Source organism: Syngnathus scovelli, chromosome 4 (assembly GCF_024217435.2).
Source record: "Syngnathus scovelli strain Florida chromosome 4, RoL_Ssco_1.2, whole genome shotgun sequence".
Taxonomy (NCBI): Eukaryota; Metazoa; Chordata; class Actinopteri; order Syngnathiformes; family Syngnathidae; genus Syngnathus; species Syngnathus scovelli.
In genome coordinates, this window is record NC_090850.1 from 658,766 (window position 1) to 682,579 (window position 23,814).

General features: G+C 44.4%; 1 protein-coding gene and 1 long non-coding RNA gene across 12 annotated transcripts in view; both read left to right on the forward strand.

Annotated features, from left to right (window-relative positions):
* The window catches only part of tpcn2 (two pore segment channel 2), a 149,113-nt gene that overhangs the window by 105,211 nt on the left and 20,088 nt on the right, over nucleotides 1–23,814 (forward strand). For 10 of the 11 annotated variants that reach the window (XM_049717434.2, XM_049717426.2, XM_049717433.2 and 7 more), the window contains 6 exons: nucleotides 4,328–4,427; nucleotides 7,645–7,716; nucleotides 10,598–10,671; nucleotides 10,827–10,932; nucleotides 22,270–22,352; nucleotides 22,430–22,511. In XM_049717434.2, coding sequence (XP_049573391.1) covers nucleotides 4,328–4,427; nucleotides 7,645–7,716; nucleotides 10,598–10,671; nucleotides 10,827–10,932; nucleotides 22,270–22,352; nucleotides 22,430–22,511 — 517 coding nt within the window. The remainder of the gene's footprint in view (nucleotides 1–4,327; nucleotides 4,428–7,644; nucleotides 7,717–10,597; nucleotides 10,672–10,826; nucleotides 10,933–22,269; nucleotides 22,353–22,429; nucleotides 22,512–23,814) is intronic. The other variant, XM_049717430.2, reaches the window with a different exon arrangement.
* Nucleotides 15,427–19,617, forward strand: LOC137840205 (uncharacterized). The gene is made up of 2 exons (XR_011086710.1): nucleotides 15,427–16,948; nucleotides 19,276–19,617. It is a non-coding gene; the product is annotated as an uncharacterized lncRNA (long non-coding RNA).

A 23,814-nucleotide genomic window follows, 5' to 3' on the forward strand; every position in this document is an offset into this window, starting at 1 on the left:
TTGGCACGGTACGCAAACTGGAAAGGCTCAATCGTGGGGGGGAGAACGGATTTGATGTGCTCCATGACAAGCCGCTCAAAGCACTTCATGATGATGGGCGTCAGTGCCATGGGGCGGTAGTCATTGAAGCAGGACGGTGCAGGTTTCTTCGGCACAGGAACGATGGTGGCAGCCTTGAAACACGAGGGGACGATGGCCTGCTGCAGGGAAACGTTAAAGATGTCCGTGAAGACACCCGACAGCTCCCCAGCGCAGTCCTTCAGCGCTCGACCCGGGATGTTATCAGGGCCCGCCGCCTTACGGGTGTCAATAGCGGCAAGCGCCCTCCTCACACCGTCGGCAGAGAGGCGCAGGGGCTGCTCGTGTGGGGGGGGAGTGGTCTTTAGCGGGCAAGTGCTGGTCTGGGCGTCGAAGCGAGCAAAGAAGCGGTTTAGATCGTTCAGCAGACGGACGTCGCCCTCACAGCTCCTCGGCGCGGGCTTGTAGTCCGTGATGGTCTGAATGCCCTTCCAAAGGCTACGTGCATCCTTGCTGTCCTTGAAGTGGGTGGAGACCTTGCACGAGAACGCCTTCTTCGCTTCTTTGATGCCTCGGGACAGGTCGGCCCTCGCTGTTCTCAAGCCAGCCTCATCCCCCGCTCTGAAAGCCTTGTCCCTGGCCCCCAGCAGTCTGAGGACAGCCCCTGTCAGCCACGGCTTCCAGTTCGCTCGAGTGACGACGGATTTCGAGCAAGTCACATCATCGATGCACTTCGTGATGTAAGAGGTAACAGAGTCAGTATACTCCTCTATGTCCGTCCGATCGTTGTAGGTGGCTGCCTGCTTAAACAAGTCCCAGTCAGTGGTGTCAAAGCAGTCACGAAGTGCATCGGAGGCACCCTCAGCCACACCCGAACCCGCCTCCGAACCGGCCTGGATGCCTTCACCAATTGTCTGTATGCGGGCAAAAGCAAAACGGTGAGATGGTCAGAAAGCCCAAGATGGGGGAGGGGGGTGGCTTTGAAAGCTCCCTTTTGCGCAGAGTAGACCAGGTCCAGGAAGCTGTCTCCACGTGTCGGAAAAGTAACATGCTGGTGAAGCCTCGGGAAAACAGACTTCAGGTTGGCATGATTGAAGTCTCCAGCGAAGATGGTGAAACCGTCAGGGTGCGCTGTCTCCTGTTCACTGACAGCCTGGTACAGTTCACCAAGCGCAGCGATCATGTCGCCTTCAATATTGGAAGGCGGGATGTATACCGCGACTAGCAGAATCGCAGTAAATTCCCTCGGCAGGTAAAAAGGACGGCACTTGATTATCACAAACTCTGCAAGTGGCAAACAGTGCTTACATACCACCACAGAGTCCCGGCACCATTCTTCTCGGATGTAGACGCATATTCCACCTCCTCGCGACTTTCACCCTCGTACAATGGCACGGTCTGCCCGATAGCACGCTAGCCGCTCCAGATGCACGGCAGAGTCCGGAATGTTGTCAGTTGACCAGGTCTCGGTGAACACGAGCACACAGCAGTTCCGCACCGTCTGGTTCGTAGACCTCAGCAGGCGAACGTAATCCATTTTGTTGTCCAGCGATCGAACATTCGCCAGAAGAATGGAGGGCACCGCCGGGCGCACTGGGTTGGCCGCCAGCCTGTCCCGGACGCCTCCGCGCTTGCCCCTCTTCTGCCTCCTCGCACACCGTTTCCGACGGCTCCCAACCGGGGGAGGAATAGCGGGCGAGGTCGGCGACGTTTCAGGACGAAGCAGTCCGAGCGCCTTTAATGTCGCCGCTTCAAAGTCCAGAACGCCACAAAACCCACTTCTGCCGATGTCGAGCAGAACCTGCCTGCTGTACTTGTAGCACGATAAAGCACAATGAGGCGAACACATAAGACTGTCGGACGAACACTCATTAGACAAAGAAATCACCGTACTGACGGGACAGAGAGTGGCCGCCATCTTGATAACCCCTACTCAAGCCCCCTTCTTCAGGTCTTCCATGTCAAGCTTTGAAATTTGGAATTTCATCTTAGCCAATTCGTCTGGGCCAAATCCAATACACAATCACGCACCATCTTTTACCATCCTATCCACCATGTAACTCAACACTATGTGCGCCGCTGACGTCAGACTAGATATATCAAATAAATGTAATATGAACAACAATTTTAACAAACCATCGGTGTCACTCCAAATCATTAAATCCACTGTGTCAAAAAAATAAAATAAAAAAAATAACAGCTTTCGATTCCGGACCTACGTGCGCCACTGACGTCAGCCTCGTTGTCAGTTGGCGGCTCCAATTATTCCACAGATCTACGTATATAACTATATTGTAGCGTTACCAAAGTAACAGGCAAGACGCGGGTTTGGTAACCGGCTCTTTATTTCACAAATCAAGAACTCAACATGTGAGCCAACACACGCAAGCGCCCTGGATCGCTTTGAAACTGCACTGTGTGAACAGCTTGCTCTTTGAGAAATTTCTTTTTGTGTCTTACCCTCCTGATGGAGGGTGTCAATGATGGTCCTCTGGACAGCAGTCAGATACAGCAGTCCCCATACTTGTGATTTAGTTTACTGAACCAAGCTGAGTGTTTTTCAAGGCTCAGGAAACCCTTGCAGGTGTTTTGAGTTAATTGGACGATTCAAGTGATTAGTTGAATACCCTACCAGTATACTTTTTCATGATATTCAAATATTTTGAGATAGGATATTTGAATTTTCTTAAGCTGTATGCCATAATCAGCAATATTAAAAAAACAAAAGGCTTGCAATATTTCAGTTGATTTGGAATGAATCCAGAATTGTTGTTGTTTTAATTGCATTCCAGAAGATAAAAAACTTCATCACAATATTGTAATTTTCTGAGACAGTCCTGTATACTTGGGTCCTAGACCATTCAGAGCCTTATAAACCAATAGAAGTATTTTAAAATTAATTCTTTGGCAGTCAGGAAGCCAGTGTAAGGACCTCAGAACTGGAGTGATATGGTCATTTTTTCTTGTTTTAGTGAGAACTCGAGCGGCAGCATTCTGAATCAGCTGCAGCTGTCTGATTGATTTTTTAGAAAGGCCTGTGAAAACCCCGTTGCAATAATAAAGTTTACTGAAGACAAAAGCATGGACAAGTTTTTCCAAGTCTTGCTGAGACATAAGGCCTTTAATCCTTGATATGTTCTTCAGGTGGTAGTAGGCTAACTTTGTAATAGTTTAATATTTAGTTTTAATTAAAATTCAAGTCTGAGTCCATAACTACACCAAGATTTCTAGCTTGGTTTGTGGGCTTTAACATCACTGAGTGAAGCTGAGTGGTGACTTTAAATCGTTCATCTTTGGCTCCCAAAAAAATTACTTGAGTTTTCTCTTTGTTTAATAGGCGAAGGTTCTGGCACATCCAGTCATTGAGTTGTTCAATGCATTTAATCAGTGTTCGTGTGGGATTATAATCTCCTGGTGATATGGTGATATAAATTTGTCCATCCATCCATCTTCTTCCGCTTATCCGGAGTCAGGTTGCGGGGTCAGCAGCTTTAGGGGGGACTTCCCTCTCCCCAGCCACTTCATCCAGCTCATCCCGGGGGGTCCCAACATGTTCCCAGACCAGCTAAGAGACATAGTCTCTCCAGCGCGTCCTGGGTCATCCACGGGGTCTCTTACCGGTGGGACATGCCCGGAACACCTCCCGAGGGAGGCGTCCAGGAGGCATCCTGATGAGATGCCCGAGCCACCTCATCTGGCTCCTCTCAACGTGGAGGAGCAGCGACTCTACTCCGAGTCTCTCCCGGATGACCGAGCTTCTCACCTTATCTTTAAGGGAGAACCCGGACACCCTGCGGAGGAAACTCATTTCGGCCGCTTGTATCTTGGATCTCGTTCTTTCGGTCATGACCCATGGCTCCTGACCATAGGTGAGGGTAGGAGCATAGATTGACCGTTGAATTGAGAGCTTTGCATTTTGGCTCAGCTCTCGCCTCACCACGACAGACCGATACAGAGTCCGCATTACTGCCAACGCTGCACCGATCCGCCTGTCGATCTCACGCTCCATCCTGCCCTCACTCGTGAACAAGACCCCAAGATACTTGAACTCCTCCACTTGGGGCAGGATCTCATCCCCGATCCGGAGAGGGCATTCCACTCTTTTCCAACCATGTATCTTTACAGCCTCTTTAACTATACAGAATTAACAAGTTGATGTGAAACTTTCTTTAATCATCTGGCTCACTCTTTACAGTGTGAATTGAATTTTTTCAAAGTTAGGAGGAATTTGAAGGCTATTTACATTAGAGGTGTCAAACAGTACAGCTCTGTAAACAAACTGTGTGTGTTTCTGCATGTGTCGCCACAGGAGCCCATCCTCTCAGGGAATGTTTTCTCTGCGGGAGATGGTTCGATTTGTTAACATGCTGATTGTCTTCCGCTTTCTGCGCATCATACCAGATATTAAGGTAGGTATCAGTTGGGGGGTGGGACATGCCAAACACCTCACCAGTGAAAAATTTTATTTATTGTATGTAGTGCTCTTCATCAGTGATCCCCAACGTTTTTAGCACTACGAACCGCTTTATTGTCAGACAATATTTTCACGATGTTTGATGATCACAATTTTTTTTCAAAGACAACATCTAAAAAACATTCTAGAATAAACGATTCTAATCAAAAGCCAAAAACATCGATAAATCAAATAATCACAACTGTACATTGTTTTTAGACATTTTATTTGCAAAGATCATCCATTTGAACTACAATCCCATTTCTGTAAAACAGACCAACCATAATTTTAAACGTCACCGTACTGTTCTTCCAGCCAATCATATAGTGTGACGTCTTCAAAAGTGATCAGAACACCAAGGGGATAAATGCAACAAAATAAAATGATATGACCAGCATAAAACCAATAGTATTGTGGTGCCAAAGGCAAGGAGACGCAGGAGCTGTGCCGTGAAAGACTACTGAACATACTCGTAAAACGAGGGGAAAAGGAAGAACAACAACATAAGTGCATTACCATATAAACCACATTCTCAACACACCAGTAAATATTTTTATGTATAGAAGCCACGGAGATTCGCTGATGGTGTGGGGGTATAGTCACCTGATTTGTGTGCTGGCAGCAGGGGATTGATTTCTGCTCAGCGATAGTGTGCATGTTGGTATGCCAGTTTTTTTGTCTTTGTGCCCTGCGACTGGCTGGCAAACAGTTCAGTGTGTAGTCTGCCTTTCAGGTGGGGCACTGACATCCACCTCACATTTCAGAGGTACATGTTTAGATTCTGCCCTACTGTGGAGTTTGCATGTTCTCCCCGTGCCTGCATGGGTTTTCCTCAGGGTGTGCCAGTTTCCTCCAAATATTCCAAAAACATGCATCGTAGGCCGATTGACCACTTCAAATTGTCCGTAGGACTAATTGTGAGTGTAAATAGTCTATCTATTGTGCCCACAATAGGCTGGCAACCAGTTCAGGGTATTCCCCGCCTAACACCCAATGACTACTGGGATAGGCTACACCAGGGGTGTCAAACTCATTTTTGTCGCGGGCCGCATCGTAATCGTAGTTTCCTTCGGAGGGCCATTATGACTGTCAACGTCATAAATGATATACAGTATAGCAGGCGTGTCAAACTCAGTTTGGCTCTGGGGCCGGATCCAGACTTTCTGTTCTCAGGTGGGCCGGATCAGTAAAAGAATGTCAACTCCAAATATTTTGCTTTGTTATTCAGTACTATGCTTTATCATTCAGCCTACATTTGTAGCCTACCCTACATATTATAATCACGGATGACAAGGAATCTTTTCTAAGCACAACACATTTTTTTCACAAACAATGAAAAAAAATGATTTCATGGTTCACTGGTTTATTTTAACAATGAAGTGAATGCAGTTTTACACCTGAACCAACTCACCACACTTAACAAACTCTAGTGGGAGCTATGAAAAAATATTCTCGCCTTAATTGTCGTACTTCTTTGAAATAAATAAAAAAGAAATACAAAATAAAAGTTATAGCAGTGCATGCTTATACTACATCCGATCAAACTACAAGGCTGGGCCTACTGAAGCTGAGAATATACTGCACAATATTAACTGTCTTTAATATGAAACCAGATTAATCTTATTTTTAATGATCTGTATTAATGAGTGCAAACAAATTTCGTGTCATCACACTTTTTTTTCTCTTTCACTGCACTCATGCAGTCTAGTTGCTGCTGCTGGCTCCTGAAACTTGGGATCTTTTTGCCTTCACAAGTGTATCAATAATGGGTGTCAAATCCTGAGTAGCAGCACATTTAACAGTATCATTCAAGTGTTTATTTGTTAACCCTGAGCGCTGCTTTGTTTTATTATTGTTCATTACGGAGAAAACCTGCTCACAAAGATAAGTAGTCCCAAACATGGATAGAACGTTTGCAGCCATGGCTGTTAATTCGGGGTAACCCGGCACAAGATATTGATAAAACGTATCCAATCCCACGGACCAAATTTATCCTTCATAGCGGAATCGCACTGCAAGTCAATAAGCTCGAGTTGAATGTCAGCTGGCATATCAGAAGGCTTCACTGTAAATGGCGAGCGAAAAAAGCCAAATTTGTTCTCAAGTTCACTGAATACCTGAAACCTCTGCTCAAACTCTCGCAGAAAATCTGTTATGTTGTCTTTATATTTTTTCAAATCATTATCGGGACGGTCCGGTGCCTCCGGACGAACAGCTGTGAGACAAGAGAAATGCGCAGAGTAACTTCTGTGAATAAATAATGCTCAGTCCATTTTTCCTTGAAAACTCTGCACTCCGTGTCCACTTTTCTTTTTTTTTGACAGTGCCATTTTGGGAAGGGTGTGTTGACCGATAACGTGGTGAATTGTGAAGCAAGATTGACAGTTTGGTTTTAGTACTAACTCGTGTCAATGCCGCTGGACGTGAGCTCTTTTACACATTTACTGCCCTCCCGTGGCCGGAGGGAGCACTTGGTTTGTATTTATTTTAAAAAATCATAACTTTTGATAGAAATGAGCTAGAGGCTTGCTTCTTTTTTTGACATACTCAGAAATTTATGCCGGGCCGTATTAAATGATCCAATGGGCCGGATCCAGCCCGCGGGCCGTATGTTTGACATGCCTGCAGTATAGGCTACACAACAAACAAGTTTTGAAATCAGAGATGAGTAAAAACTGTTCAAATATTTTAAAAAGATGCATGGTAATAGAAACTGAGCAATATCTCTATTTTTTTTTTAAAGTGAAGACAATTTGCAATTTTAGTATTGACACATGAAGTCAATGCACAATTTGTCTCCCCGGGCCATATAAAATGATGTGGCGGGCCGTATCTGGCCCCCGGGCCTTGACTTTGACACCTATGGGTTACACCATCCCCTTGACCCCTCGTGAGAATTACCAATTGGGAAGATGATGAAGATGGAACCAGGGAGCACCACCCTCAAATCTTGAACTATTGTATACAATGACAATGACAGCAATACTGGTTCTTGTTCTTATGGTCGTTTGTCAAGAGTTTTTTTTTTTTAACTTAAGACAATTCTAAATTGTTGCTTTAAGCTTTTTTAGTAAATGTGTTGTATGGGATTAACTAACCAATACAAAAGTCTCATGTATTGTTTAACAAAGTAGTTATTTTCCATGCACTTACATAAGTATTTTGTTCTACAGCTAATGGCTTTAGTTGCAAGTACTTTGCTGGACCTGGTGAAAAACCTAAGAGCCTTTGCAGGGATACTGGTGGTGAGTTAAACAAGATTAATCCATTATCTTTTCATCTTTTCCATTATCCATAATTTTTAGATGGCAAATGTTAATAGGTATTTATGACTAAAACCATACTCAGCAGAATGTGTTGCTGTTTAGTTTTGTGTAAAACATAGACTGATTTCACATGTGCTGTACTTACTGTTTGTGCTGACCAAAATGGTTTCAGATGCGTCTCATTATAATCAGATTATTTACAAAGCCTCTAATTAATTGGATGTTATTCATCACAGTCATAACATTTTATTAGCCTAATGCCGTTATTATTAAAAGGTTCCGTTGTGTGTATTTTTGATTTATTTTTCTTTTAGCAATATCATAATGCATCACTGATTAGGATAATTTGGGTATGATTATTTGTATCCCAATTAAATTGTCACACTGTTTGTTAATATTTTATGTAGTTAGAAATCCAAACAAGGAACCAGCATGAAGCAGCTTTCTCAGATATGGATTATGCATCCATTCATCCATCCATCCAACCACCCACCCAACAATCCATCCATCCATCCATCCATCCATCCATCCATCCATCCATCCATCCATCCATCCATCCATCCATCCATCCATCCATTCATTCAGCCACCATCCATCCATCCACCCACCCATCTTTCCATCCATCCATCCATCCATCCATCCATCCATCCATCCATCCATCCATCCATCCATCCATCCATCCATCCATCCATCCATCTTTCTACCCAACCACCGACACATCCACCCACCGCTTATCAGGGGTCGGGTCATGGAGGTGGCAGTTTCAGCAGAGAAAACAAAACTTCCCTCTCCCCAGCCACTTCATCCAACTCTTCCAAAGGGGTTCCAAAGCATTCATGGGCCATCTGAGAGACTTTGTCTCTCCAGCATGTCCTGGGTTGTCTTTAGGATCTCCAGTCAGTGGGATATGCCCAGAACACCTCACCAGGGAGACGTCTAGGAGGCATCATAATCAGATTCGTGAAAATAATTTTGGTGGCATGTGGCTGCTGACCACTGACTGACTGAGCTGCAATATACTTAATGCGCAAAAAATCATAATAGACTGACTTGAAATAGAGTGCAATATTCAATTTCAAGTTCTCTGCACACTGCCTATATGCACCCATTTTTGTTTGAATTCTTGTCTTGTGTTTGTGTCACGAATAATTTAATTTGTAATATTTAACTCACATTGAAGTTTCTCTGTGTCAAGACTGTGTGTAAAACAAGTAAGCATTCCATCGATTAGCCAATGAAGGCTAACAACTGAGACCTGCAACTGTAGTAAATACATACCGGATTTGCCGGTGTATAAGTCGACTCGGTGTATAAGTCGACCCCCTAAAATTCGACGGAAATTTACGATTTTATGATATATCCTTTGTATAAGTCGAGCTCAATTGTTGCATTATATTAAACTTCAAAATTCAATATGCGAAATTTATTGACGAAATGTGTTCAAATTCCGGGAGGCCGTGCGCATGCGGCTGTTTATAAGCACCGCGGAGGAGATCGCGGAGCCTCATTCGACTTCCAGCGGCCGGCGAGCTCGCGCACGCCGCCCGGCACCACCGGGAGGCCGGAAATAGCTCCAAGCCAAGCGGATCGGCACTTTATAAGCACCGCGGAGGAGATCGCGGAGCCTCATTCAACTTCCAGCGGCCAGCGCACTCGCGCACGCCGCCCGGCACCACCGGGAGGCCGTGCCCACGCGCCAAGTGGCCGGAAATAGCTCCCGCCGAGCGGACCGGCTCTTTATAAGCACCGCGGAGGAGATCGCAGAGCCTCATTCGACTTCCAGCAGCCGGCGAGCTCGCGCACGCCGCCCGGCACATCCGGGAGGCCATGCGCACGCGCCAAGTTGCCGGGAATACCTCCCGCGGAGCGGATCGGCTGTTTATAAGCACCGCGGAGGAGATCGCGGAGCCTCATGCGACTTCCAGCAGCCGGCGAGCTCGCGCATGCCGCCCGGCACAGCCGGGAGGCCGTGCACACGCGCCGGGTGGCCGAAAATAGGTCCGGCCGAGCGGATCGGCACTTTATAAGCACCGCGGATGAAATCGCGGAGCCTCATTCGACTTCCAGCGGGCCGCGCACTGGCGCACGCCGCCCGGTTCAAATTTTCTAAGTGCCAACGGCTCTTGCGCCATAAAGAGTCCGCCTTGGCTGGTTCCCCATGTCGGCCAGAACAAGTGAAAATTCGGCCTCTTCCCCTGGAAGTCCGGCCAAGTTTGGCGAATATTTTCTAAGTGCCAACGGCTCAACCGCCGTAAAGTGTCCGCCTCGGCTGGTTCCCCATGTCGGCCACCACAAGTGAAAATTCGGCCTCTTCCCCTGGAAGTCTGGCCAAGTTTGGCGAATATTGAATGTTTACGTACCGGTAGTTATTGTCGTTGCTTGACGCGCGATGACTCGCACATTCGCTCAATACCCAGTACTTCCCCCTAGCAGTCATCGTCGCTGCCTGGCTTTCGATGTCCGTTATTGAGGTGAGAATATTTGAAATTGTTGCTGAGGATGCGTGTTAATGCGACGAACGCTTTATAATGATTCAGTTTCTCACTGTTTGATGAGCCTGACGGACGCACACCCACGCACAATGAGATGCATGAGAAACAGCCTTGGTTACCATCACATTTGAAGCGATGAATACGAAGTTAAATTTTATGACTCGGTGTATAAGTCGAGGTCGATTTTTTTCGGTCGATTTTGGATCGAAAAAGGTCGACCAATACACCGGCAAATACGGTAAATAACATTAAGAACAATTGGCCTATTATTTTGATCAGGCTCAAGAAACCCTGTTCACCATTAGCAAACTTGAGGTGGCCCGACCCAGCCACGGGCCATCAGTGACTGACATTTATTCTCTCTGTAGGTGGTTTACTATATATTTGCTGTGTTTGGCATCTGGCTGTTTGAGGGGGTCATTAAACCACCAGCACATATGAGGTATTATTACACGAATGATTTAGGTATTTATTTAGTTCGTTTGTTATTAATGCAGTTAATACATAACTGTTTATAATAACAGCATTTTGGCTCTTGGCTCTATATTTGTGCTTTTAGCTTAAGTATTGTTTTGCAATGGACTTTTATGTTTTCAGTGTGCCATATAATACAACAATGGAAAACACCACCTCTAACTTCAGCTCTGAGTGTGGCACCTATGAACAGCTAGGCTACTGGCCAAACAATTTCGATGACTTTGCTGTAAGTATGTGCTTTTTTGGGAGCAATTTAGTGCCTCACTTTTTGCAATGCTTCTCCTATGGTACTGTTTCAAATTAATTTCTCTGTTCTGCAAAGAAGTACGAGTTTTATTTTTTCATTTTGTGGTGTAACTTGTACTTTGGTAAAAATGGGGCCCAAAAGCATAAAACTGGGCTTGTTTAGCAGCATGGAAGCATTTGTTTAAGTCCACTGATTTAGCATTGTGTGGATTGACAATGTTCCCACTCATCTCATGGAAAATCTGGAAAGGCATTGTTTCAGCTTTTCAAATCACTGACTTGACTACTTTATTTTCCTTCAAATATGCAGTTACTTCTCAGCAGTTATATTAATACACACCAATTATATTAATATACACCAGTTGGTTGCAAACAATTAGCAGCCGTACATTGCTATGCCATAACACTACAGCAACCATGTTTGAAATCGGCACATTTTGGATTCTTGTTTGTACTTTGTAGTTCTAGATTTCCACCATTTATTCTTCTACTGATGTTTGACTGATTGCTGCGTAAAATTGAGATCATAAAATTGGAAAAAATAGCTTGTGACACCTGCTTTACTTTGATAAATGTATTATTACTCAAAGTGATACTGTAACCAATCTCAGTATTATATTTGACCAAACTGTCTCCTTTCAAAAATACATTAAGACCGTAACTAAAACTGTGTTTTTTCACCTCCACCTAATATTGCTAAGATTCCTCCGATTCTTTCAACCCGTGATGCGGAAATTATTATACATGCGTTTGTTACGTCGCGCCTTGACTATTGTAACGTATTGTGCTCTGGTCTTCCTAAGTCTAGTATTAAAAGTCTTTAGTTGGTATAACATGCTGCAGCGAGACTGCTTACAAGGAAAAGAAAAGTTTGATCATATTACCCTGATACTAGCCAACTTGAATTGGATCCTGGGTGTGTGGCTGGCTGCCGTGCACTTAGAAAAAAAAAAACCTGCCATCCAGGAGTAGGGATGGCGGCCATGAGCGCCTCTGAGCAGTGTTACATTACACAATTTACATTCTGGACGTGTCACGTGCCTGCGTCACCTGCCTTCCAGCCACGCCCCCAATCAAGCCAATCACCAGCACCTGCCACTGCTTGTTAGGTCAGCCTTATTTAAACCCTGTGAATCAAGCCAGTGACTGTCGGTTTGTCTACTTACCCTGCCCGTGACGCCACCGCTGTACTCTGCCTGAACGATTCCTATTGCCGACATTATCCGTGTACTCACCCAACTCGCCTTGCTCGCTGCCTGTCCTGACTGCTTGCCTATCCTTGACCATGCCCTGTTCGCCGCCTGCCTCGACCACCTGCTTGCCCCCGAACATGACTGCGCGCTGCACTCTTCTGCCCGGCGCGCTTGCTTTGCTGCTCTCTACGCCAGGCTGGCTCCTGCCGTCAGCCAGCTTGTCGCTCCGAGGCCAGCACTCCGCTGCGACTCTGTCTGGGTCATCCGCCGGTTCCTGTTCCGCTGCCCAGCCAAGTCGGCAGTCCAGCCTTCTACAATAAAGATTTGTGCTGCATTTGGTTGCCCTGCCTTGTTCGTGACAGACGTCCACTGAGCAATGCGCTGCAAACAATCGCAGCTAACAAGCTAAGCCAGCCTGAAAGGCTTCTTTGACATATACCAAGACGAGTTTATATAAACACAAAACTATTTAAGGTTTCAACCAAAACCAACACACCTTTGCTGTCACTAGATGAAGATTGTTGTGTTGACTTAAGCCAATACGCTTCACCCACCCGGGCACGAAATACCGTATTGGCCCGAATATAAGACGACCCTGATTATAAGACGACCCCCTCTTTTTCAAGACTCAAGTTTGAAAAAAATACTTTTTGAACACCAAATTTAATTTATATAGAGAAAATAATTACAGTACATCTGAAACAAATGATTATAACAATATATTCGAGAGAAAAAGCATGTTATTTTGCCTCATTCAATTCATGCAAAAACTGTCTATCACGTCTTAATATCTGAACATTTAAATATGTAAACTAAAGTGCAATCACATTTGTAAATGTATGGCTTCTGGTTTTTGAAATGTAAATAAACAAATCTACTGTGACAAAACAACAAAATTGCAATAACTGCATTAACCATCAAAGTGCAGTCTTACTGTAACTGTAGTCTTGAAACAAATCTGAATAAGGAAAAACATTGCAATAAAATAATGCAAACTGCTACCGCTATTGTTGGGGAGCCTGAGGACTGTATACGGCAGGGGTGGGCAAACTTTTTGACTGGCGGGCTGAATTGGGTTCTAAATTTTGACTGGGGGGCCGAATCAGGGGCAGATGGATGTAGTGTTTGTGTGAAGTAATATAAACGACCTGTAAAGGTCATTGCATAAAAAGTTTTGGCCTTTAGTAGGTAGTAAAGCATGGATATTCAAAAAAAGTTCTTTGAAAACAAATGCATTTATTAACAGCATTAAAAAAAAAATCCCTAAAAAACTGCTATCAGTGATTCTCATAAAATACGACACTGTTATTATGAATAACAGTCTCCATCACTTCAGTGCCTGCAGGTCAGATTAATGAAAGATGTTTATCTTATGAGATCACATCAAACGGCAAACATTCTGACCAAATATATCATCTTGAAGAATCGGTGAAAGCATACATCCAAATAAAGTAATCAAAACGGCAACACGGTGAGAGGTATCTGAAAATCAGAGCAGAGTTTTAACTCACAAACACCTGGTAACAGAGGTGAGGAAACGGGTAACACTTCCTTAAAGTAAGCCTTAAGAACTTTACAAGTTAAGATTAGTCACAAACAGGTGGTGCATCAATGTCCTTGAGCATCCTGCGTTGTTTGAAAATGAGAATCGTCGCTAGTTTCAATCCCATCTAGTTGTACAGATCATATTCAAAATGCATTTTTTTACAACAAACTTGAAAGCCTCCGCTTCATTTTCACTGGGAACAGTGTTGTTGGTCTCCCTTTTTTTGCTAGTGTGTCATAGTCTGGAGTAAAATTTGTTGTGGCAATTCTTAGGAGAGATCCGATGTGTTGGTCCGTTTACCTAGATCTGTGACCGGTTGATGTTGATGTTCATGTGGCTGAACGTCACGTTGCGTACGTCGAGCCGAATTGGCCACTCTTTTTAAACACTCGGCACTCAGTGTCCACCTTGCTTTTCCATGGGCGACTCATTTTAATGGAAGGATTCCAGGGGAAGGTTTGTGGGTGGCTTTAGCGTAAAACTGTATCCGAAAGCTCGGCGCGCAAATTACAAGAATGCTGTCGTCACAGCCCACGCTCTAAATTCGGCACTGATACAAATAGAGCGCGAGTGCGCCATTTCCGTACTACTGAGTACGTACACGTACTTGTGAGTGTGCACCGAGCTTTCTGACACGGCTTCCGGTAGTACATGCGCAGGCGAGTGGTTCCCCATCTACTGGGGAAACACAGTCATTGCAGGCAAAATGACCGAGAAAAAAAAAAAAAAAGTTTAATAATACAATTTATTTAGGGTTGGCGGGCCGGATTAAACGGTCCCGTGGGCCGGATGTGGCCCGCGGGCCGTAGTTTGCCCATACCTGGTATAGGGGGTTCGCTCGGATGGTTATGCTCTTTTCGCCCCCGGGTGTCGGTCAGAACACAGGAGGGAAAACGTGGTTCAGTTTCAACGTGCTAACTGAATATCTGAATAAAAGAAAAGGATCAGCAGACAAAAAACAAGTGAGGCAGAATATTGAGTTTTCTCGCGAGGAGTGAGATACAGATTGCTTTCTACAATCTGACTACACTAAAAATCTGTTTACACTCCTCGCTCTTTTTATTTGGAATGCCCTACCCACAGTGTGAGACGATTAGCCCCTGAGGGTAAGGGGGAAAAAAGATTGCGGGCCTCGTCTCGTAAGAAAAGAAACAAAAAGTAATGCACAAAGTGTTGCGTGCAGATATGGCTATATCAGAAAACAGTTTAAACAATATTCGAGAGATAAAAAGAGAAAGTGACGTTCTTTAAGGAAGATCAGAAGGTTCATGACGCATCGTTTGACGTCTTGTTTTCACGATCTGTTCTGGTGGACGCTGAGATCTCAGCAGTATCTTGTTTGACACAACCGTCATCTCGCCCCTGACCCAGCCGTAATCCTTCTGTTCTGTTGCACAAGATAAGAATAAGCAAGGCAAAGCAGCAAGCATACTGAGCAGTAACATTATGAATAAGTACTCATTAGAGAACGCATGATAACATATATATAAAATTTTTCTAACAACTTTACTGAATAATTGGTAAAAAGGTGACAGGCACTGTGGCTCATGGGGGCATAAAGGCAAACTGGCAAGAGGGTATAGGCACACATTTGGTCGCAAGGATGTGAGAGCAGATGTGTGTAGTGTACGTGGGTGAGTCTTTGGGTGTGTGAATGTGATTCTTGTGTGTGTGATTATTGCATGAAGCGTGTGAAGTGTGTGTATGTGTATCAAAGTGTGTGTGTGTGTGTGTGTGTGTGTGTGTGTGTGTGTGTGTGTGTGTGTGTGTGTGTGTGTGTGTGTGTGCTTGTGCATGTGTGTGCTGTGTGTGTGCTGCGTGTGTGTGTGTGTGTGTGTGTGTGTGTGTGTGTGTGTGTGTGTGTGTGTGTGTGTGTGTGTGTGTGTGTGTGTGTGTGTGTGTGTGCTGTGTGGTTCTGCAACAGACAGAAATACAGCACGTAAGTCAACGCTCAACGATGTCACACAACACTAGTAGACGGCACACATTACATAACTAAATGCGCGTAACAGTTCCGCTATACTAAATAACCATAAATGAAATACTCTCGGCAACACACCAAACATAAGTCATCAAGACAACAAAATACCTTTGCTGGCGACTGTTAGTCGCCGTGCCGCTGCGTAACGGCTACTCGTACGATGCGAGGCAAACTTAAAGGAGCGCGCCGAAGCGATCAATCAAACGGCGCACACACGAAACAAACTGCGATCAGACAAACGGCAAAACAGTAGACAGTAGTAACAATGAAATGTATATACTCACTTTGTGTCAAAGACGCACACGATCACAGCAACATCAGTCGATACCAGCGACCTTTAACTTACCGCTGCGCACAAGCTCCAACAATTGCGATAAGCTAAGGTAAATCACGTGAGACTTAAGGCACGGTGATGTAACTTTCCAACATTTTAACATCAACATCGGAACCTTTCTAACAGCTATTTTTATTTTTCTTCTTTGTGACAGTGTCACATTCCGTCCCAGAGCACGCTCGGCTGGCAACTTCCCTCAGCCACGCCCCTTTCGTTACAGTAATGTCTGTCACCTGCTTCCTCTTGTTACCTTGTGTATTTTACCCCTGCCCATCTGTTTCTCCCTGTCGGTGTCTACTGTTGTCTTCCGTCCCTGTCCGTGCCCAGTGTTGCTGTTGTCAATTTTCCCCACGGTCTTGCCTGGAGGCTCACAGTCAGAATTTTATCCGTGTCCAAGTGGACTTCTGTCGGTCGGTCTGTCTGTTTGCTGGACGTGAGTCTCTATCCCGTCTGTGTCTACGTTGCCCACCATCCTCCCTTCCAACTCCCTTTTCCCTTCAATAAACCCTGGTCCAAGCTGCTTTTGGTTGCCCTGGCTCCAATCATTCCTGACAGACAGCGGTTCGCTTTGGCCCGGGGAGTTAAGTTCAGCATTCGCTTTAAAGATATCTGGCGCGTCTAGCGTTGTGAATGGATATAACGTCTAGACCCCGAATGTAAGACAACCCCCACTTTTTCAGTCTTATTTCAATGCAAAAAACATCATCTTATATTCGGGCCAATACGGTAATTATATAAGTCCAGGCTCTTGGGTGGTATCGAAGTCTTCCCACGTGTAGGTGCTCCTCTTAATAATCAAATAGTTCACAATGTTGTTATAGCTGACTTCTGGGAACAAACTGACATCGTTTGACCAGTCTGATCAAAGTCAAAGATTGTGGAAGTCCATAGGGATCGTTCCCTCCAACCATCTTGAGCTTTTCCTCAAATCCACTTCAAACGGTAGGCTAGTCGATGTAATACATGGGTATCATAATTGAAAATGTTTTTAACACGACTACACGAGTGGACCTCCAGAGCGGATGTGCATGTTTCAATATTTCTTAAGGTGCGGATATCAAAGACTCAATATTAACAGAAGCATGTAGAACAGCCGAGCCTTGGCCAGGCCCACCAAAATTCACTCATTCAATGATAGGCATTAGCCTGTTAAGTGTACCTTCCTGAAGGAGCCTGTAATTCTACAAGGTGGAATTATACTTCAAAGGATGGTTGTTGTCGCTGCAAGATCCTTGTCCGGGTTCCTTTAAGTCAAGTGAAATTGAAGGCAAGGTGGGTGAAGACGCACCCCCCCCCCCCAAGGAATTTGAACAGCTGACCCTCCAGTTAATGAACGACCCACTCTATTGCCTGACCCACAGCCGTCACCATAGTAAGAGTGTTGAAAATGAAGAGCTGGATGGGACTAGGACCCAACATGATTCATGTCTACTGGCTAAAGAAGAAGTCCTCTGCATGAACAAACCAAACAGCCTGACATGGTGGTGTATGAGAGGACCACAGTTGTGATAGATGTAGCAACCCGAAATGATAGCAACATTCGTAAAAGGGAAACATGAAAGCCAAAGGCTGAAGAAAGAACTAGAGAAAATCTGAAGGATGAAGGCAACATTGGCGCCACTCGTGACCAGGCACTGAGGGCAGTTACTCTCAAGTTGGAAGAATGGCTCCAGCAAATACTAAGAACATCAGACATGCCTTTGTAGAAGACATGTCTGAATAACAACTTCAACTTTTCGGAAGATTCTAAGACGGAGCAGCTTCTGCTCCATATGGAAAACATATGGAAATGCCTTTTCTTTCCCTTCGTACAGCCTGGACTCACACAAACATACTCTGGACTTAGTTTGCTTCTCTGGTGTCACTCCTCTCAATTGCTCTGCTGCTGATCTCCCCATCTCTGACTACAAGCTGGTTTCATTTAATTTAAGTCTCACACTGTCCAAAACTAAACATTCACGTACAATATCATTCTGTAACATCAGAAACATTAACCTGACCGACCTCGCAACTGGCATTGACAGTTTCTCCATCATCCCCCCCCCCCCCCCCCCCCCACACACACACACACACACACCACAGATCAGTTGGTTCATTTTTACAACGATGGTCTCAAAGCTCTGCTTAATTCACTTGCACCCCTCAAAACCCGGATTGTTTTATTTCCTCACTCTGCCCCCTGGTTCTCCCCCCACCTACGCCAGCTGAAGGCCAAAGGTTGTCAGCTGGAGCGGCTCTTTAATAAAACTCATCCAGCTGTCCACCCCCTTTTGTTTCCAACCCCCCCATCTCTATGCCCCTCTCTTACTTCCAAATCCCCTCTGTCACCGATCTATCAAAACTCATCCGGACCAAGCCATCTACCTGCCAACTCGACCCCCTCCCATCCTCCCTGGTTATAGCCTCCCTCCCCTCTCTATTACCCCTGATAACAGCCATCATTCACTCCTCTCTCACCTCTGGTTCTGTCCCATCATCGCTCAAGACTGCTGCTGTTACACCTCTACTGAAGAAACCTGGTTTAGACCCCAACATCTTCAATAACCTCCGCCCCATCTACAACCTGCCATTTCTCTCTAAAATTCTGGGAAAAGCTGTAGCATCACAGATTCAGGCCCACCTTTCCAAAAATTACCTTTATGAACAGTTTCAGTCTGGTTTTCGCCCCCATCACAGCACAGAAACAGCCCTCATCAAAATCACAAATGACCTACTAATGGCAGCTGACTCCGGTTTAATATCCATCCTCATTCTCCTAGACTTCAGTGCAGCTTTTGACACCAGCTCCCACTCCATTCTCCTCGACCGACTAGCCTCCATTGGCATATCAGACATACCCCTAGACCAGGGGTGTCAAAGTCAAATGGACGGAGGGCCAAATAAAAAATTTTGCTACAAGCCAAGGGCCGGACTGATCGAATGTTCATTGAATTTTTTTTAAATGACGCATATAGTCTAGTGAACCTAATTGAACCTACTGAAAACCTAACAAATATATTCCAATATGATCAGATAAATAAAGCAATATTTTCTTATGGCTCTGTCAGTAATCTTTAATTTTCAACAGACACAAAAGACAAATTTCCTTTATATAAAAATCCCCATAACATTAAAGGGAAATGTGCTTTCGGCAGTTTGCAAACATATTTTTTAAGGTTGTGTTAAACTTATAATCATATTAATATAATATCTAGTATCGGAGTGCTCGTGTGGATTGGTGGGTGGCGAAGAATGTGCAGGTAAACTGCATGAACTTGTTTTCTTCGAAGTGTTGTGGAATAGGCCCAGACAGGGAGTACCGGACGAGAACACCTCAAGGTCGGTGAGAAACGAGAACAACATCACGTCCACGTGGTCGGGCTTCGCGGGGAAAACCCAACCGCCTGACCTCAGTAATAACACCTAGACGGGGAGGAGATGGCCATCAACCAATCATCACACAATGTTTTGCATGCTTTAATATTCATATTGTGTTTCTTCAAAACTGGGCAACCCGGAAGAATGTGTCGTCTTTTGGTGGTCACAAAAACGCACGAGTTTTAGTGTGAGGGACCCGGGACCCAGGCCTGTATTAGTGCGCTTTGTCAGGAATAAACAATTGGTAAATTTGGTCTGATTGATCTACTGGTCTTCTCTTTGACAGAACAAACTCGCAAAATTGTTAGGTGCGCCAGTGTGTGGATTGGGACTTAGCAACTCATGTGTTAAGTGTTGATCGCAATTTCGAGTCAGATCAATAACTAAAATCCGTAGCCTAACAACATGAACATTAAATGAAAGAAACCTGTATTGTTTAAGGCACCATCAGTAACCTATATTTTATATTTTAGCAAAAGTGGTCTAAATTTACTTCAAAGAAAAAAATAATAGCAATTTTCTTTCATCCACTCAACTGAAATATTTTTAAAATATAATTGGATTGAAATACAATAAAATAAAGTGCAAAAATCTATTAATCAAAAACACTTTCCTCAAGGAGAAGTAACATGCAGTGAAAACAAATATTAAACTTTAACTTTTAAACTTTCTATTTTAGCAAAAGTGGGCTAAATTTACTTCAAAGAAAAAAATAATCCGCGTCTTTCGTTTCATAATGTCGTCTCAGATTATACTCTTTCAGTACCGCCACACTTTCTCCACACAGAAGACACAGGTTTTCCAGCTACCTCCGTGAAGATATACTCCGACTCCCACTTGTTTGAAACCCCCAGTTCTCAGTGTCCACCTTCCTTTTTGCCATTTTTGAAAGTTAATTTTACAGTTATGCTGACTGCTAATAATAAACACTGAAATGAAGCAGCGTACTGCTCGGTGCGTCACCGTTGCATTGTGGGAAATGTAGTATTGGTGCGTGAAAAAGATCTGCGGGCTGCCGGCTTGCTGCGGTCTGCGGGCCGGTTCTAATAATAAATCAAGATCATCCCAGGGGCCGTAAAAAACCTTCTCGCGGGCCGGATGTGGCCCGCGGGCCTTGACTCTGACATATGTGCCCTAGACTGATTGTACTAAGTTCATCTTTTTTTTCCTTTTTTTTAATCACTTCACTGGTTTCTTTTATATCAAACAAATTGTTTTAGGTTCATTACCTGACATGTTTCGTCTTTAAAGACGCGTCACTATCACATGGGTGACACTGATGAAGGCGGAAGAAACCGCCGAAACATGTCAGGTAATGAACCTAAAACAATTTGTTTGATATAAAAGAAACCAGTGAAGTGATACCCCTAGAATGATTCCACTTATATCTCTCTGGCCGTAATCAGTTCATTCAGTTAAAATCATTCACATCTGATCCCTCACCCCTATCCTCTGGTGTTCCCCAGGGCTCTGTCTTTGGCCCTGTCCTGTTCATCATCTACCTCCTCCCACTTGGTTTCATATTCCGTAAATACATCAATTTTCACTGCTATGCGGACGACACCCAGCTCTATGTTTCCTCCAAACACTCTTCCACTTACCCACCTTCCTCCCTCTGTGCGTGTCGACAGGACATCAAAACTTTCTTCACCTCAAATTTCCTCAAAATCAACAGTGATAAAACTGAGACAGTTCTCATTGGGTCCAAATCCATACTCTCCAAGCAATCCAGTTTCACCCTCACCATCGACAACTCCATCGTCTCCCCTTCCCCCCAGGTCAAGAGTCTGGGTGTCATCCTTGACAGCACTTTATCTTTCCAGTCACACATCAACAACACCATCCGGTCAGCCTACTTCCACCTCCAAAACATCAATCGCCTCTGCCCCTCACTCACTCTCAACAGCGCCGCAATCCCTGTTCATTCACTTGTCACTTCCTGTTTGGACTATTGCAACTCCCTTCTGTTTGGTCTCCCCCACAAACTCCTCCATAAACTCTAACTGGTTCAGAACGCTGCTGCTCGTATCATCACCAAAACCCCTTCCATCTGTCACATCACCCCCGTTCTTCACCAACTACACTGGCTTCCCATCTAATACCGTATAGTCTACAAAATCCTTCTCAACACATTCAAAGCAGTCCATAACCTTGCCCCCCCATGTCTGTCTGACCTCATCCATACCAATATCGCCACCCAGTCCCTCAGATCTGCCTCCTCCATCAACCTCACCGTCCCCCCAGCTTGCCTATGTAGGCCATGGGGTCTAGGGCCTTCAGCCGCTCCACCCCACGTCTCTAGAACTCCCTCCCCACTGACATCAGAAACATTGACTCAATCACCTCATTTCAATCCCACCTCAAAACCCATTTATTTAGACAGAAATACCCAAGTTGACCACCCTACTGCACTTGATGCTCTGCTGCAAGTGCTCTTTGCTTTTTCAAACTGTGTCCTTTCTTGAATTGTTTTTATGCCTATGTGCGGCGACCTTGAGTGTCCTGAAAGGCGCCTTATAAATCAAATGTTCATTATTATTATTATAAACACACACAATTAATTATTGGGAATAAGATCCTGCACAGAACCCTCAAGCTCCCAGGCCCCTGGTGAAGAATCCAACCTTGAAGGAGATACTGTCCGGCTGAGGAAGTGTATATCTCGATAGACTTTTGAAAATATGGAAATTCAGATACATATTTGTACACGTGAATTGCCATAGTTTGTCAGCTCTGAATATGTGCAACTTTTTACTAGCTCTGTGATCCAATTTTGGGTTTCAACCCGAAAGTTGAGAACCATTGTTTGAAAACTTGCTAATATAACATATTCAGAGGATATCTATCTAAGGCTGCGGGTACTTGCTCATGCTGACAATTAAATATTTGCTCCCGCTGTTTTTTAGGGAGCCATCATTTTGCTGTATGATATCATGATAGTCAACAACTGGCAGGCCTTCATGGATGCGTATACCAGATATACCACTGAGTGAGGAAAAAAGATAAACATAGAGCAGCAATTGGATATGATGTTGAACTAATTTAAATGTGTTTAATGTTTCGCAGATGGTCGAAAATCTACTTTGTCTGTTGGTGGTTCACCTCCTCTGTCATGTGGGTAAACTTGTTTGTGGCACTCATCCTAGAGGTCAGTACACTCAATGCACAGACAAATCTGTTTGAATACATTTTGGCAAGAGGGAGTAAAAGAGTTTATAGTCAAAGCAAAGGTGACACTAGGACAGGAGGTTTGGGCCCTCAGGTGATGCACAAATGGACAGATTTTAGAACAATACAATACTGTGTAAAAGTTTAAAGTCACCATTGTAGTATGTTATGTTATTTCACTCTGATTTTAACATGGTACACAGGAACAAAATAAACCACAAAAATATAAATTAATGCAAAATATACCTTGTATATACCAGGTGTAGGTAGCTTTTACAGCCGAGGATGACCAACAATAAATAATGGTGTCATAAGCATAAAAATTGAAGAGGTAATTTGACAGATTGTCACACATTATTTATATGAATTGAGAATAAAATAGGTCCAAAGACAGAGCCTTGGGGGACACCTTTGTCAATCTCCAAGGGTGACAAATTCGATCCAGACATTAGCGCACTGAGTTCTCCCAGATGGATAATTGGCAAACCATGATACTGTGTTTTTTAGGAGGCCAATCTGAGTGAGCTTCTTTATCAGTATAAGTGGTCCACTGTGTCAAATGCCTTCGACAGGTCTAAAAAAACGGGCAATACAGTGTTTCTTACCATCTAAAGCAGAGGTCTTAAACTGAATTTACCTGGGGGCTGCTGGAGGCAGTCTGGGTGAGGCTGGGCCGCATCAGGGTTTCCACAAGAAAAGCGCTGATAAAACATTCCAATGTTCACAAAAATCTTTATTTTTAACACAACATAATGAATTAAATAAATAAATTAAAAATGAATAAAAAAATAAATAAATCTGTAATGATAAATAAAGCGGCTCGGTGGTGCAATGGTTAGCACACTGGTTAGCACACTGGTTAGCACACTGGTTAGCACACTGGTTAGCACACTGGTTAGCACACTGGTTAGCACACTGGTTAGCATGTCCGCCTCACAGTTAGGAGGGTACGGGTTCGATTCCACCTCCGGCCCTCCCTGTGTGGAGTTTGCATGTTCTCCCCGTGTCGTGTGGATTTTCTCCGGGCACTCCGGTTTCCTCCCACATCCCATAAACATGCTTGGTAGGCTAATTGAGCACTCCAAATTGCCCTTCGGTGTGAGTGTGAGTGCGGATGGGTGTTCGTCTCTGTGTGACCTGCAATTGGCTGGCAACCAGTTCAGGGTGTCCCCCACCTACTGCCCGATGACAGCTGGGATAGGCTCCAACAGGCCCGCGCCCGTGTTATTTTTAACACAAAATAATAAATTAGATAAATAACTTAAAAAAGAACACAAAATTTA